Genomic DNA, 16,558 nt, shown 5'->3' with positions numbered 1-16,558 from the left:
TATATCATAATTTTTGAAACAACCGGGTCTGGAAAAAAGACTTTGGACTTGCATTATAATTTGTTAATTAACCGGGTCTGGAAAAAAAACTTTGGACGTATATTATAATTTTGAAACAACCGGGTCTGGAAAAAGACTTTGGAATTGTACTATAATGTTTTATTAACCGGGTCTGGAAAAAAGACTTTGCACTTTTGTGCTATATGAACGAATTACTATAGGATTTTAGTTTAGAACAGATTTGCCAAAAATCCCTTCAAATTTATTACATTTGTGGGTAAAGTCATTATTACATTTGTGGGCGATCAAAAATTATTACATTTGTGGGTAAAGTGCATTATTACATTTGTGGGTGAAATCATTACATTTGTGGGTAAAGTGTTATTACATTTGTGGGCGTTATTACATTTGTGGGTAAAGTGTTATTACATTTGTGGGCGTTATTACATTTGTGGGCGATTATTACATTTGTGGGTGTAACAGGGTCTGAGTCCAATGTAGCGGCTGACCATGCAAAAAATACAATCATATTGTCATTTTACGTGTATTTTTTGCATAGAAATGGAAAAAAGTGTGGGGCGGCGAGGGGCGTTTCCGTGGCCCCTGTTTAGTATAATGATGCTGGCAATATGCTTGTTACGATCACACATATGTCTTCTTTTTCCTCCTTTTATTTTCTTCTTCTTCTGCCTTTTACTTTTCTTTTTCTCCTTTTTGTACTTGCTGAATTAACTATCTCTATACATAATGAATAATATTATTACTAATATTTTTAAGAAATCGCTATCAGAAACTGGTGCTGAACATTACCAAAGGGGGCCAAACTCGTGCTTCAACTATTTACGACCATTTTGATAAACTTTGTTTAAAATTATTAAGTATAATATATTGTACATATCATTCGTCAAATTCATTCACTTCAAATCTTACATTGCAAAATGTAACAAGAGCAAATTCATAAAGATACAAAGTAAATAAAACCAAACCAAAATGTCAGAGAAATATATACAATAGCCAATGTAAAGGAAAGCATTTTCGAAAGGTGGCTAACTTACTATACCCTAATACTGACCCTACGATGCATAGGCGCCAACGAGGTTTTGGTCCATCTAGGGAGGGAGGGGGGCAAGATCACCCTCACCCATATCTCATACGCCTCCCACATTCAAATCTTAATCTTGATCTGTTAAAAAACACTATCAAATAAAAAAATTTGAAAATCCTTAAAATATATATCCTTTGGGAAACAGTATACCCATCTATTGACGTTTACTCAAAGTTTTTGTTCGTCCCCTTTGCTGTGACCACGGTGCATCTCTGTTAAAGGTCAAGTCCACCCCAAGAATAATGTTGATTTGAATGAATAGAGAAAAATCAATCTAGCAGAGCACTGAAATTTTCATCAAAATCGAATGTAAAATAAGACAGTTGTGGCATTTTAAATTTTCACTTATTATTTTTCATAAAACAGTGATATGCACAACTCAGTGACATGCAAATGAGAAAGTCGATGATGTCACTCACTCACTATTTCTTTTGTTTTTTATTGTTTGAATTATACAATACATGTATTTCATTTTTACAGATTTGACAATTAGGACCAACTTGACTGAACCATAGTGTATTAAACAGTGCTAATTCCACATGTTCAGGAGGAATTAATCATTGTTTCACTTGACAATGAGGATAAAAATAGAAAATTTCATATTTCATATAATAAAAAAAAAACATGAGTGGACGATGTCATCAGTCTCCTCATTTGCATACTGACCAGGATGTGCATACAACTGCTTTGTGAAATTAAGCAAAAGTTTAAAATGCCATAACTTTCTTATTTTACATCCCATTTTGATGAAATTTTCTGTGTTATGCTTGTCGGATTCTTCTCTTTTTATTCAAATCAACTTGTTGTTGGGGTAGACTTGTCCTTTGATAAAGATTATTTCCACGAAATCAGACACCTTTTAATTGTCGCATAAAACATACAGTGTACCCTCAAGTAAATAAGAGGATGGAGGTTTAATTGCCGTTCAAAATCAGGGCTCTTCTCACATGTCTCAGTTAATTATATTAAAGGTAATAACAGGTAATTAGCCATTCAGTATTATGATGCCGGTAATATCTGCTGGTCACAATGACACAAAGGTCTCCTTTTTCTTCTTCTTCTCCTTCTTCGTCATCATCTTCTTCTTTTACTTTTTCTTCTTCCTCTTCTTCTTCTTGTTTTTTCTTCTTTCTCTCATTTAGTACCTGTTGAACAATCTAAAATATTATCAATAATGTTTTTATGAAATCATCATCAGCAACTGATGCCAAAAAAATAAAAGGGGGAAAAACTCGTGCTTCATGAAGTTCATCTACTTATATATTTACGACCCTTTGATCAACATTGTTTGAAATTATGAAGAATTCTGTTTTTAATAACATTCATTAAATTCATTCAGTTCATATCCTACATTGCAAAACGTTACAATATGAACAAATGCATAAAGGTACAAAGTGATAAAGTATTCATAATATGCCCAAAAAAAATCATATCAATTAACATATTGGGAGGTCATGTCATATTATATATATTCAAGTATAAAGAACTTTGTAGTAAAATGATTTTCATATACACTAATCAATGAAATTACAATAAAAGAGTAATTATAAAACGGGAATCGAGGGCTCCATCCACATGCACACAAAAGAAAACAACGAACATAGACACTATACAAAACAACATTTTGCACTTCAGAATACCTGAACACAAAACAATACGCACGCACACACGACATCATGAGAAATGAAGGAAGGAAAAATACATACTAACATACAAAACGTTATTTTACGTGTTTTACATGGTTTGGGAAAAGGTGTGGGGGGAGGGGGGGGGGCTGAAGCCCCCCTTCCGTTTCCGCAGCCCCTGTTTAGTATAAAGATGCTGGCAATATGATGGTTGCAATCACACATAGGTCTTCTTCTTCCTCCTCCTCCTCCTCCATTTATTTTCTTCGTCTGCCTTTTACTTTTTCTTTCTCTCCTTTTTGTTCCTGCTGAATTAACTATATCTATACATGTATATTGATAATACGATGAATAATTTAAGAAATCGTTATCAGAAACTGGTGCCAAACATTACAAAAGGGGATCAAACTCGTGCTGCATCCATTTACGACCATTTGATCAACTTTGTTTAAAATTATCAAGTATTATTTATTGTACATAGCATTCGTCAAATTCATTCACTTTAAATCTTACATTGCAAAACGTAACAAGAAGAACAAATTCATAAAGATACAAAGTCAATAAAATCAAACCAAAATGTTAGAGAAATATATACAATAGACAATGTAAACCAAGGAAAGCATTTGCGAAAGGTGGCTAACTTACTATACCCTAATACTGACCCTACGATGCATAGGCGCCAACGAGGTTTTGGTCCATCTAGAGAGGGAGGGGGCAAGATCACCCTCACCCATATCTCATACGCCTCCCACATTCAAATCTTAATCTTGATCTGTTAAAAAAACACTATCGAATAAAAAAATAGAAACAGTCCTTAAAATGTATATCCTTTGGGAAATAGTATACCCATCTATTGACTTTTACTCAAAGTTTTTGTTCGTCCCCTTTGCTGTGACCTCGGTGCATCTCTGTTAAAGGTCAAGTCCACCCCAAGAATAATGTTGATTTGAATGAATAGAGAAAAATCAATCTAGCAGAGCACTGAAAATTTCATCAAAATCGAATGTAAAATAAGAAAGTTGTGGCATTTTTAATTTTCGCTTATCATTTTTCATAAAACAGGGATATGCACAACTCAGTGACATGCAAATGAGAGAGTCGATGATGTCACTCACTATTTCTTTTGTTTTTTATTGTTTGAATTATACAATACATGTATTTCATTTTTACAGATTTGACAATTAGGACCAACTTGACTGAACCATAGTGTATTAAACAGTGCTAATTCCACATGTTCAGGAGGAATTAATCATTGTTTCACTTGACAATGAGAATAAAAATAGAAAATTTCATATTTCATATAATAAAAAAAACATTAGTGGACGATGTCATCAGTCTCCTCATTTGCATACTGACCAGGATGTGCATATAACTGCTTTGTGAAATTAAGCAAAAGTTTAAAATGCCATAACTTTCTTATTTTACATCCCATTTTGATGAAATTTTCTGTGTTATGCTTGTCGGATTCTTCTCTTTTTATTCAAATCAACTTGTTGTTGGGGTAGACTTGTCCTTTGATAAAGATTATTTCCACGAAATCAGACACCTTTTAATTGTCGCATAAAACATACAGTGTACCCTCAAGTAAATAAGAGGATGGAGGTTTAATTGCCGTTCAAAATCAGGGCTCTTCTCACATGTCTCAGTTAATTATATTAAAGGTAATAACAGGTAATTAGCCATTTAGTATTATGATGCCGGTAATATCTGCTGGTCACAATGACACAAAGGTCTCCTTTTTCTTCTTCTTCTCCTTCTTCGTCATCATATCCTTCTTTTTCTTCTTCCTCTTCTTCTTCTTGTTTTTCTTCTTCCTCTCATTTAGTACCTGTTGAACAATCTAAAATATTATCAATAATGTTTTTATGAAATCATAATCAGAAACTGATGCCAAAAAAATAAAAGGGGGAAAAACTCGTGCTTCATGAAGTTCATTTACTTATATATTTATGAACCTTCGATCAACATTGTTTGAAATTATGAAGAATTCTGTTTTTAATAACATTAATTAAATTCATTCAGTTCATATCCTACATTGCAAAACGTTACAATTATGAACAAATGCATAAAGGTACAAAGTAATAAAGTATTTATAATATGCCAAACAATTTCAATATCAATTAACATATTGGGTAGTCATGTCAAATATAAAGAAGTTTGTAGAAAATGATTACCAGATACACTATAATCAATGCACAGCAAAAACTGTGGTGTTAACCGGTGTACATAGAAGACCACACCAGTTATTTTACACTGGTGTTAAATTGGTGGTGTTAGTTTTACACCTATATGTGTTATTACAACACACATGGTTGTTACATTTACACTCTTTGGTGTTATGTTCAATCTCTAGGGTGTTATTTTAACACCTCAGGGTGTGGTCCTCTGGTAGCACCTATTGGTGCCAGTTTTAACACCACAGTTTTTACAGTGTGAAATTACAATGAAAGAGTAATTATAAAAAGGGAATCGAGTGCTCCATCCACATGCACACAAAATAAAAGAACGAAAATAGACACTTTACAAAACGGTTACACTTCGTAATTCCGAAGGTTCTTTATTCCGAAGGTTCGTAATTCCGAAACACGCAAATTGCCTATACTTCGATGTTCGTTAATCCGAAAACGTAAAAGGGTTCGTTAATCCGAACATTTGTGGCCTTATTCCGAAGGTTCGTTATTCCGAAGGTTCGTTAATCCGAAAACGAAATAAGGTTTGTTGTTCCGAAGGTTCGTTAGTCCGAAAACGAAATATGGTTTGTTGTTCCGAAGGTTCGTTAATCCGAAAACGAAATAAGGTTAGTTAATCATTTAATTTTCGGACTAACGAACCTTCGGAATTACGAACCTCATTTCTTTTTCGGATTAACGAACCTTCGGAATTACGAACTTCATTTCGTTTTCGGACTAACGAACCTTCGGAATTATGAACCTTATTTCGTTTTCGGACTAACGAACCTTCGGAATTACGAACATTCGGAATAACGAACCTTTGGAATATCCGAACCTTCGGAATAACGAAGCTTCGGAATTACGAATGTATGCGATACAAAACAACATTTTGCACTTCAGAATACCTGAACACAGGCAAAAAAATACACACGCACACACGATATCATAAGAAATGAAGGAAGGAAAGATACATACAGACATACATAAAGATAGTTATAGGCCTACTGCAAAAAAGAAAGAAACGGAAAACATTAAGACAGCAAGGTGAATAGAAAGAAAGAAAGTATAAAAAAGAAAAGGAGAAAGAAAAACTGAAAGAAAGAATAGAAAGAAAAAAAGAGAAAGATAGGAAGAAAGAAGGAAGGATAGGAAGGAAGGAAGAAAGAAAGAAAGAAAGATAGGAAGGAAGGAAAGAAGGAAGGAAGAAAGAAAAAAAAAAGAAAGAAAGAAAGAAAGAAGGAAAGAAAGAAAGAAATAAAGAGAGAAAGAACGAAATGAAAAGAAAGAAAGAGCGAGCGAGACAAAAAGAAAGAAGGAAAGACAGAAAAAAGGGAAAGATAGAAAGAAAGTAAGAGAGAAAGCAGTTAAATCTAAAGAAAAAAAGAAGGAAAAGAAAGTATAAGGGCAGTCTACAATGGTAAAGCTTGGTCAACCCCGCACATGCGCACACCCTACACGAACCCACCCTCCCCTCCTTATAGAGGTAGAGAAAATAAGCTTATTTTCCACCTCCCGTTTATAACTTTGGGTTTCTACTTTACGTCGTGGTGTCTTGATTTGTTTTTCGCTCTATGGCAATCTTTTCTCCTGTGCTTACAATGAACTTTATTGTATCTCTTCATCAGTACATTTTCACTTTCTCGGTATATTTAAAGAAAAATTGAAATTGAAGAGGTTAGCGCATAGAAACATATTTATTATTTGTTTTTATTGCTATATAAAACTGATTATTATTATTATCATGAACTATAAATGATATCATTCAAACTTAATTCTTTCAGAATAGAAATAAATCATTACATTGCAACAATTTTCATAGAATTTGAACGATTCACCGTTGCTGTTCAATTGTTATGAGAATGGGAAGGCAAGGGCGGTCGAACAACTTTTCGTTGTTGCGTGAAATCATTGTGTGTTTTATAAGTAGAGTAAAGCCTTTTTGAAGTGACTTCTGATTATGGAAAATGTATATTTAGACTTTATTTTTCGCGAGAGACTATAAAGAGCGAGCGGCTTGGAAAAACATTTCAAGGCTGAAGTTGTAAAATTCGTTTTTTGGGTTCAATTATTCTTAAAATGGCATTATTGCGGGGTGTTGCGAGCGTGAATCACAAGCTAAAACTTAAGAGCATTTCGATAAGAAATGAAAATAAAAAAATCCGAGCAGGTTTCTGCTGTCATTAAAAAGATGTGAATCTAACTAAAGAATTAACACGAGCGCAAAGCGCGAGCTTAAATATACTGACCAGAAAAGGAACCTGTTAAAGAATGCATTTAGTGACCTCTTTAGGATACATATTTCACCAATCGAATAATTGAGAGTGCAAAGCGCGAGCTGAAAATTTGTAGTATTCCAGCCTGAAAACTAATCTAAAATGTACTATACTTTAAAAGAGTATTTTATTTCGGAAAACGGCACATTTTTAAAAGGGGTTTTCCATTTTGGAAAAATAGCATTTCCCTGTTTGTTTTTCTTTTTGAGGTGCAAGTCCCCCATGCCCCCCCCCCCCCCCCCGGCGGATCCAACTTTCGCCAATAGGGGGGGGGGGGCGAAATATTTTTCACCCATATTTTCCCCGATCAGCAGATTAAACTTGAATTTTGTTTGTTTCTTTGAAAGGGTAGTCCTAACAATCAATAATTAGCTGTATTCTTATAAAATAAAGTAAATATGTAATACATCATAAGACCTTTTTAAACAATGCGAGCGCGAAGCGCGAGCTATATTTGTTTTTTTAATATGATAAGCAATATGTTTGTGATCTTCAAAACGAGATGCAAATGTAACTAGATGATAACTGCGAGCAAGAAGCACGAACATACATTTTAAAAATATGCTCTGACCTGATCCGGGCGCCTATTATTAATGTAATACATGCTTTGGCCACAACACACACATGTATCATCGATCGTTATTTTTATTATTTTATTTTGTATCAGGCATATTGTGGTAGTTGAAAATAAGAGAGAGGAGAGAGAAGTTTGAAAAAATGTTGCAAATCCTTAAGAATGGCAAATTTCCTTGTTGCAAATGTAAACCTATTATGTTTGTTGAATAGTTGCAATTAAGTGCCTATATGGTTAGATTTCAAAATCAAAAGGAATAACAAGTGTATCCTTTTCTTTTTTCCCAAGCAAAGCAAGGATAAATCTGGAACATTTTAATGGGGGACATCCTGAAATATCTTACCCAGGAAGTGCAAAGTTTATTGTTTGAAGAACTGATTATGAGGAACGTAAAACATCGTATTGATTGTTAGTAGTATTTAATGTTAGACAAGCATTTCTTTCTTCATACATTATAATGTATGAAGAAAGAAATAAGGCCCATAGAATTGGAGTGCCTATTTATACAGGAGCAACACTATTAATATTGCTTGCCCGGCTCGGGAATGTGGCTCATATTCAATGAGGGATAATATGAAGTTTTTGTTTATAATTAGAATCATAAGATGGAATTTGGAGTGTTCGAGGCATTGATTGGTGTGCAAAACATAGCATTAACGTTATGGTGAGTTGCGCATGATCGCTTCTCGTTTTCATCCTCTAAGAATTAAGTTAACAAGGTGAATCTATATAAACAAAATAACACCTTGAATTTTCAATGCCTTATGAAAAGAAATAACTCTTGAGAGTATCTTACAAAAAAGAAGCAAAGCCAGAATAATGCAATCTGGTCATTCTTGTACTACGGTACAGTGGAATTTAAAAAAGGGAGAATTTTGAAAAGGAGAGCAAATCCTTAAAATGGGGAAACTTTCCTGTTGTAATGTGTTAGATACTTGAATAGCAGGAGTATGTATGTTTAAGTGTCTATTTGTTTGGATATCAAAAAAATAACAAAGTGTTGCCTTTTCTTCTTTCCCAATTGATGCAGGGATGAATTTGAAATAAAAGGGCAGCCTGAAATGTATTACGAAATGCAAGTTTATTGTCTTGAAGCAGTGATTAGGAACACAAAGTATTGTACTGCTTGCTTTTAAAGCTTTTTTTTTGGTCTTCATTCATTACACAAATTAGGCCTATAGAATTAGAGAAAAGAACAAGACCACCAGTATGCTCACAGGCTTGAGGAATGTTGCACAAATACCAAAGGAGAGGCACGATGTTCAGTTTTTTCTTTGATTATTTGAAACATGAGGCACTGATTGAGGTATATGGTGACTTGCATTAGGGGGTTGCGCATGGTCGCATCTCTTGTTCATTCTTGCATTAATTGGGGAAACCAAAGCGAATTCAAACAAAGAAGTAACATTTTGGATCTTTATTTTTTTTTTGTATATGCAGTAATATGAAAAAATCACAATTCTTGAGATTTTCTTAGAATTTAAGGACAACATCTTGATTACTGCAATTCTGCAATATATGTATTGAGTATAATGGAATTTGAAAAATCATAATTCTGACGACGGTTCAACAACCTTAGGCTAGGATTTTGTCATGTGATAATATGGTACTTGAATACTTATATGTTACAAATGCTTACTTGTGGAACGTGCCTATTATTGTAATAGTTTGCTCCAAGTGTTTGTTTGCTTAGATTTTAAGAAAGAAAAGAATACCAGGTGTTCCTTTTGTACAAGATAGAACTAAATATTCAAAAGGAAGTTATTCTCAATACAATGTCCCAAAATGCAAGGTTTGTTGTTTTGAACCAATGATTAGGTACATAAATGCATTACCTTCAGTGGAAATTATTGTTACATAAGTATTTCGTTCTTTATTCCTGGCATTAATGATGGGAATAGTGTGATTTAATTCCTTAAAGTGTAACACCTTTAATATGCTCATATGGAATCCAATATCATGACTTTGGTATATTGTTATATAGGGATTAGGTGTTTGGTTACCAAAATGTGAATCTCAGGACTGTTTGAAAGTTGTTTTTTTAGTTATAGAAACAAGGGGATTTGGAATGCTTTGGGACTTTGTTTGGTTGTGTTTCATTTAAACATGTACCATTATTTAACTTGTATTGTTTTGTGGGGGATAGGTTATTATTAACATAAAAAATTACTTGCTTAGTATGTGTAAGTTTAAAACTTAACTTATTAATGCTGTATATGCTGATTGAATGCATGTCAGTTTTTCTTTTTTTCATTATTGATTTTATTTACAGCTATTTCGTTTAAATTCAATGAGATTATAACAAAGAAAAAAGACAACAATTAGGGGTAGATTATTATTCTTGGAAATACTACAGCAACCTGTAAAGAACGGTGAGCTGTGAGGGAGTGTTGCTTTGGAGAAGGTCGTAGAGATGGGATTCCTTCCCTTCTTTTTTTACTTGCAGGTATTACGAGCACCTTTTTTAGGATTCTTAGAGATAATGTTCTACATGGAAGGGATAGTAATACTCGAATTGATAGACATTTATTTTTGTTTTGAACAATGGCGCAATAAATTAGAGTTTACCATTGGACTATGTACTGCAGTTACACTAGGAAATATGTTGGTATGTCTATTCCTCACTCTCCCTATAAATAACGTAGTGAAAATCTTAAAGTTTTTATACAATAAAAATGGTAGAATGATCTTTTTAGATTTTCTTTATGAATAGATGTTTAAATTGTAATTTTGTTTCCTTAAATGTTAGAGGAATAAGAGAATGCGCGAAAAGGGGACGAATATTTTTATGGTGCAAAGAAAAAGGGGATGTAATTTTTTTACAGGAGACGTATAGTACAAAAGATGTAGAGGATAGATGGAGTTCTGGGTGGGATGGGTCATGTTACTATAGTCATGGATCAAATCATAGCAGAGGAGTACTCATTCTTATCAAAACCTCAATAGACTTTAAACTTATAAATATAAAACAAGATGACGAAGGGCGATACATACTCATTGATTGTGAAATCCAAGGACATAGAATGGTCCTTTGTAATGTTTACTTACCGACGAGGGATAAAGAAAATCATCAAATAAAATTTTTAAAGGATATGCTTATAAAATTGAATAAAATTAATAGTTGTAATAAACCTGTTTTAATGGGAGGAGATTTTAATAATATTATGAATTCTGAATTAGATTATAATGGAACAGTGAAACAAAAAATACATGACAACGTTAGTAAAGAAGTAGAAAATTTCATGGAGGAACTACAATTAATAGACATATGGAGAGAGAGAAATCCATTGAAAAGACAATTTACCTTCACTAAAAATAATCCGTTTATGCAAAGCAGATTAGATCATTGGCTAATATCAGACGAATTTGTAAATGTTGTTATCAGGTGCAAAATTTTACCATCTATAGCTCCTGACCATTCAGCTATTTTTTTGTTCCTGTATGATAAAACTGATAAGGAAATGCGTAAAAAGAATGGTTCTTATTGGAAATTTAATAATAGCCTTTGTGGTAATGTAGAATATGTGAAAAAGAGGAAAACAGAAATACTTACATTAAAGGAGAAAATAAAGACAGAAGTTAAAGATAGAAGAGTTGTATGGGATTATTTGAAAATGAAAATAATGTCTTTCACAAGAACTTTTTCGAAAAAACTGGCTAAGGAAAAAAAAATGAAAAAAGAATCTCTCGAAAAGGAATTGGAATGTTTAGAAGGTAGTTTCGTAAATTCAGTAGATGAAGAATTGATTAAAAAGATAGAAAAGAAAAGAAAAGAACTTGCAGACAGTTACGATTACATTAATGAAGGTATTAAAATTCGGTCTCGTGCGACATGGTACGAAAGTGGAGAAAGGGATACAAGGTATTTTAGTCAACTATTACAATCTAACAAGAAGAAAAGTACTATAACACAATTAGTTAAGGTTAACGGAGAAATTACTATTTAAGAGTGAATTAAAGAAGCACCCCAAACTGGAAGCTACTTGAGAACAGTATTACCAGTAAAATTCACACATTTTCTACAGTTGGTTTCTAGTATTGTAGATAATACAGGGTATGTTAAAATATAATCTTGTTTTATATATTAGGAAGATTATTGGGTGCTTCAGATGTTTTGCAAAAAAAGTATTTCACTGATGAATATGTATTTATTTATTTTGTTTGTACCTTATTCCAGTATTTGTCGCAGTTTATACTTTTTGTATTTAACTATCCCATTGGAAATAAGCCTTTCGGCTTTCATGGGCTATCCTGTCAAGGTATTCTTCAATTTCATTGTAATCTCCTGTGATATTTTAGACGAATAAAATCAATCAATCAATCAAGTTACCATTATGGTAATTTTGCCAACCAAAGGTAACTTGTATGAAATCCTTGACTGGCTGTTGATCAGCGTTACCTCGGTAGTTACCATTTGATAGCAACGGGACCCTGGGGGCCGTTTCATAAAGCTTTTCGTAAGTTAAGAGCGACTGTAAGAATGACTGGTGATCCTTTCTTGTTGCAAATTTTATAATTATTGGCGAGGGTTAAGCACGTTAAGACCACCGCACACCTAAAGCCCCTTTCACAATTGGCGCCTCACTAGTGCGATAATTTTTTTTTCGAAAATATTTTTTCCGTCCTGTTGTAGAAGTGTTGTCTTTGAGTCGCAAGCAATATATAAAATCGTGCGAGAGGTGAACGACCACTGCACCAGGATACAACAGTCGTGAGACGTAATCGTGCGATTATTTTCATGTTTCCGGGTGCAACAGTCGTACAACGGCTGCAACGGTTGAACGATGATGCGACCAAGTCGCACGACATATACGTTTTGTAGCGCCATATGTCGCGCGACCTAGCGACCCGTTGTACGACTACTACAACCGATCGTACAAGGCTACGACCCATTGTGCGACACACCGCACCACCTGTCGCGCGAGGTGTTGGCCTATAAATACGACACGCGATGCGACTTTCTTCATTACAACCGCTGATGCCTGACGAGACGCTGCTACAGTGAACAAGACACAACCAAAATACAAACATCGGCATGGCCCCCAAAGAAGTCAAGGAAAAAGAGGAAAAATCAGCCTGATGAGGAGGAAGGGCCCCAGCCTATACCCGTGGCCGAGGAGAAAGCTACTGCTTCTGTCATAGCTGGTGATGAGGGTGATGAATTTGGTGAAGCCCAGACCGAGGATGATGAAATGCAGCAGGAAGGGGGCCAAGATCCACCAGCCGCCGCCAGTGATGAGAACAACGTGACAGGTGGCCATGCTACCTGCGGTATCACCAAAGCCATGGAGCAGGAGCTGGCCGAGTTTTTCGCTGACAATGAGTTCATCTACGACAAGAGCAAGGTGGACTTCAAAAACTCTAAGAAGAAGGAGCGCAAGTACATGGAGATGGCGGAAAAGCTGGGAGTCACCGGTAAGTAGTAGCTGAAAAATATGCACATTCCGATTTATTGATGATGTTTATTAGTTAAACATGCCAATTTTTTGGATGTTGACTAATTTCTTGCTTCTACATTTTGTATATTTTCAGTGGCCGACATGGTATAAAAGCCAGAGGACCATCCTGGGGAAGATGAAGACCGCTGGAAAGAAGAATGGTCAGAAGGCCATCGTCCTTACCCCAGGCAGAGATGGGTCAATAACAACCTTGGTTTTCTGACGAAGCACATAGTCCATCGGTCCCAGGGCTGCCAACTGGGCCACCTCAGTGGCCGAATTACTGAAGCCGCCTCCGACGAAGAGGGTTTAGATGAGGAGGGTCCAGATGCCAGCCAAGCACCCAGCTCCAACCAAGTCTCCAGCCAGGGGGCTGCACCTCCCAAAAAGAGGCAGAAGAGGGGGCCGCCAACCGATGAGGACAAGGCCCTCCTGGAATTCATCAGAACATCCACCGAGCAGACGGCCATCCGGAGCCAGGTGGATGCGGCACGCACCCAAGGCGCTGACGAGAGGCAGGCCTGGCTAGAATGGATGCTTCAGGCCGCCCGCCCACTCCCAAGACCCCTCTGGCGAGAGTTCACCAGGGACACTTTCAACTTGGTGAGCCGCTACCAGGATCGGGCGGACCACCTTTCAAATAAATGCTATTAAAGGAGAATCAACGTTTATTATTTCAAACATTTCATTGTCAAAGAAATTTTTTTTTTAAATAAATGTTGACATGATCATTCATTTCTTCTTTGAAATGATCCATTCCACTAAATCAAGGAGGCAGCAACAGCGCCGTCACATCAATCATCATCCATTTGAACTTGTCAGACTTGTCAAATAAAGAAAATGAACAGTGAACTTTTGTTTGGATTGTTATTGTTACTTGATGAACTCTCTCAATTTAATTTACAACTGACCCATTTTGGAACATTTATTTCAAACTTTATTTTAAACATTAACATAGTCAATACAATTAATTATCGTTAATAAAATGTCTTTGAAAAATATATATCATGTTTAAAACAACATGATTAATGACAAAAGAAAATATGTTATATCTGTACATCTTTTTTATTCTCATAAATCACATTTTTTCAAACATGTTCTCCTTCATTATTTTATTTCAAACACATGTTATTAAGGAGAGTTAACTTTTTAAATTTCAAACTACCTTTCGATGTAAAAGTAATGTATGTTTAAAATAACTGTTGACATGGTCATTCATTTCTACTTTGAAATGATTCATTCCACAAAATCATGATCGAAGTTTACATGCCATTTTTATGGCAGAGTCTGTGCTGTATCCCAAGTAGTGCGCCAAGTGGCAGTCTATATCATGTGTTGTTGCCAGGGCAGGCTTCCAACTGGACTGTTGTAGTAGTGCTTCAGGTAAGTTCTCAGCTTCTTGCCCTCTTTGTTTGCCTGGTAGCCTCCGCCAACTCGTTCAACATCCTGCAGAACTGCTGCGTTTCTCCATGCCCCAGGGATGTGGTTGCCCAACTCATCTTCATGGTCAACGTCAATGTTCTGAAGCCCAGGAAAACGATCTCTCATTAGGTTGTGGAGGCACATGCAGGCCATAATGACTGTCCTGGCCTTTTCTGGATCAAGCTGTAGGGTACTCAACAAGCATCTCCAGCGATGGGCAAGGATGCCAAAGCTGTTCTCCACCACACGGAGAGCCCTCGAGAGACGGTAGTTGAAGATTCTCTCCTCGTCGGTCTGCTCACGGTTGGAGTACGGCTTCTGCATCCATGTCCTGAGAGTGAGGGCGTCGTCCCCAATTAAGAAGTAAGGGGTGTCTCGGTCATCATCTGGCAGGGGCTCTGGATCTGGCAGGCCAAGAGTACCATTCTCCAGTCCACGTCTCAGCGGGCTGTGGTTGAAGACCTGGGCATCCGATGATGAACCGGGATTACCAACGTCAGCCCAGAGGAACTTGTAATTGCCATCAACTAGGGCCAAGAGGATGAGGCTGTAGAAACCCTTGTAGTTGTAGTAGATCGTACCAGAGCCTGGTGGATTTATGATGGCCACGTGTTTTCCGTCCAAGGCTCCGCAGACATGATGAAAGTTCCATCTGTCAGCGTAAGTCCGTGCCACTTCTCTCCATTCATCTGGGGTAGTTGGACAGGAAAATACTTCATCTTGGTATTCACTGATGATGGCCTGGCACACCTCTGGTATAAACAGAGAGATGGTATTATGGGCAACACGGAAGGCATACTGCATGGTTTTGTAGCTGTTGCCGGTCGCAAGATATCTCAAGGTGATGGCCAGTTTGAGCCCAGGATCCAGTGGCTGCCGGTAGCGATAGGACTTCTCTATCCTCGGAGTGATGCGCTGCAACAGTTCAAGGAACGTTTCTGGTGGCATCCTCATGTAGTTCAGGAAGTCACCCTGATATTCTCTCTGCAACTCCGTCATCAGATTATCATACTGTCCAAACAGCACACGTCTCTCAATCCAGGGTTTGACCCACCACCTTCTTCTTTGCCTTGCATGTCTTTGACGTCTACGGATGAGTAAGGCCATCAATATGACATGTCTGTCTTGAACGTTTTGGATTTGCCTTCTCAGACTTAGCAAATGCAAGAGCCTCCCAGGAGCTATTGGCCGAGCAGCAGCCATGTTTACAGTATGGATGGTCCAGACATTTGGGATGAAAGCTCAGGAGTTCTCGAGCTTATATTGGGGGTGAAAAAAAATCGTACAACGTTGCAAAGGGGGCAAGACAGGTCTTCCAATAGTCTTAGGGTGGTACAACGGACTCGTACAACAGGATGCATCATCGTACGACATGAAAATACTCGTGCAACACTCGTTCGGGGTCTTACGAGTGCGTGCAAAGTCGCACAACACTCGTACTGCCTGTCGTGCAATTATTTTTCATCGCGTCAGTCGCTCAAAATATCGGAGCAGCACGGTTTTTTTTCCCGACCGAGATGCGACCATTTTGTCGCATCTGGATCGTACAATAAGTGGTACAACGGCTACAACGAGTCGTACAACGGGAAAAATTTCGAGTCGCAAGCCGTTGTAGTCTGTTTGGCAACAATTGTGAAAGGGGCTTTACGACTGTTTGCGATCCGATTTTAGAACAAATCGCACTTTGCTCATTTTTCTGAAAATGTGAATGGAACACAACATTTTATTTGAGGTTAAGATTAATTGAAAGAATACTAACATAACCATTTTGAAAGATTGGAAACCTTTATTTTGGAGTAAAGGCCAAATTAGTTTCAAATCGTAGCCAATCTTACGACTGCTATGACGTCATTGCGACTAGATATTAAATTCGCTTTTATTCTAAGAAGGATGATAGCATAGTCACAGATTCTACAACATTTTATTCTGAAATCGGGTCGCAGATCACTC

General features: G+C 36.5%; 1 protein-coding gene across 1 annotated transcript; it reads right to left on the bottom strand.

Moving 5' to 3' along the window:
* Window positions 1-14,509: 14,509 nt before the first annotated feature.
* Window positions 14,510-15,811, bottom strand: LOC129263966 (putative nuclease HARBI1). Its single transcript, XM_054901879.2, has one exon. The coding sequence runs from the start codon at window positions 15,809-15,811 to the stop codon at window positions 14,510-14,512; it is 1,302 nt and encodes a 433-aa protein (XP_054757854.2).
* Between the last annotated feature and the right edge of the window lie 747 nt (window positions 15,812-16,558).

The sequence above is a fragment of the Lytechinus pictus genome, chromosome 6 (assembly GCF_037042905.1).
Source record: "Lytechinus pictus isolate F3 Inbred chromosome 6, Lp3.0, whole genome shotgun sequence".
In the NCBI taxonomy this organism is placed as follows: domain Eukaryota; kingdom Metazoa; phylum Echinodermata; class Echinoidea; order Temnopleuroida; family Toxopneustidae; genus Lytechinus; species Lytechinus pictus.
The sequence above is the reverse complement of the archived record's forward strand: the minus strand, read 5'-3'. Positions and strand labels throughout refer to the sequence as shown.

Bases quoted from the DNA above. Each gene is read 5' to 3' on its own strand.
- LOC129263966 (XM_054901879.2), bottom strand. From the start codon at position 15,811: ATGGCTGCTGCTCGGCCAATAGCTCCTGGGAGGCTCTTGCATTTGCTA.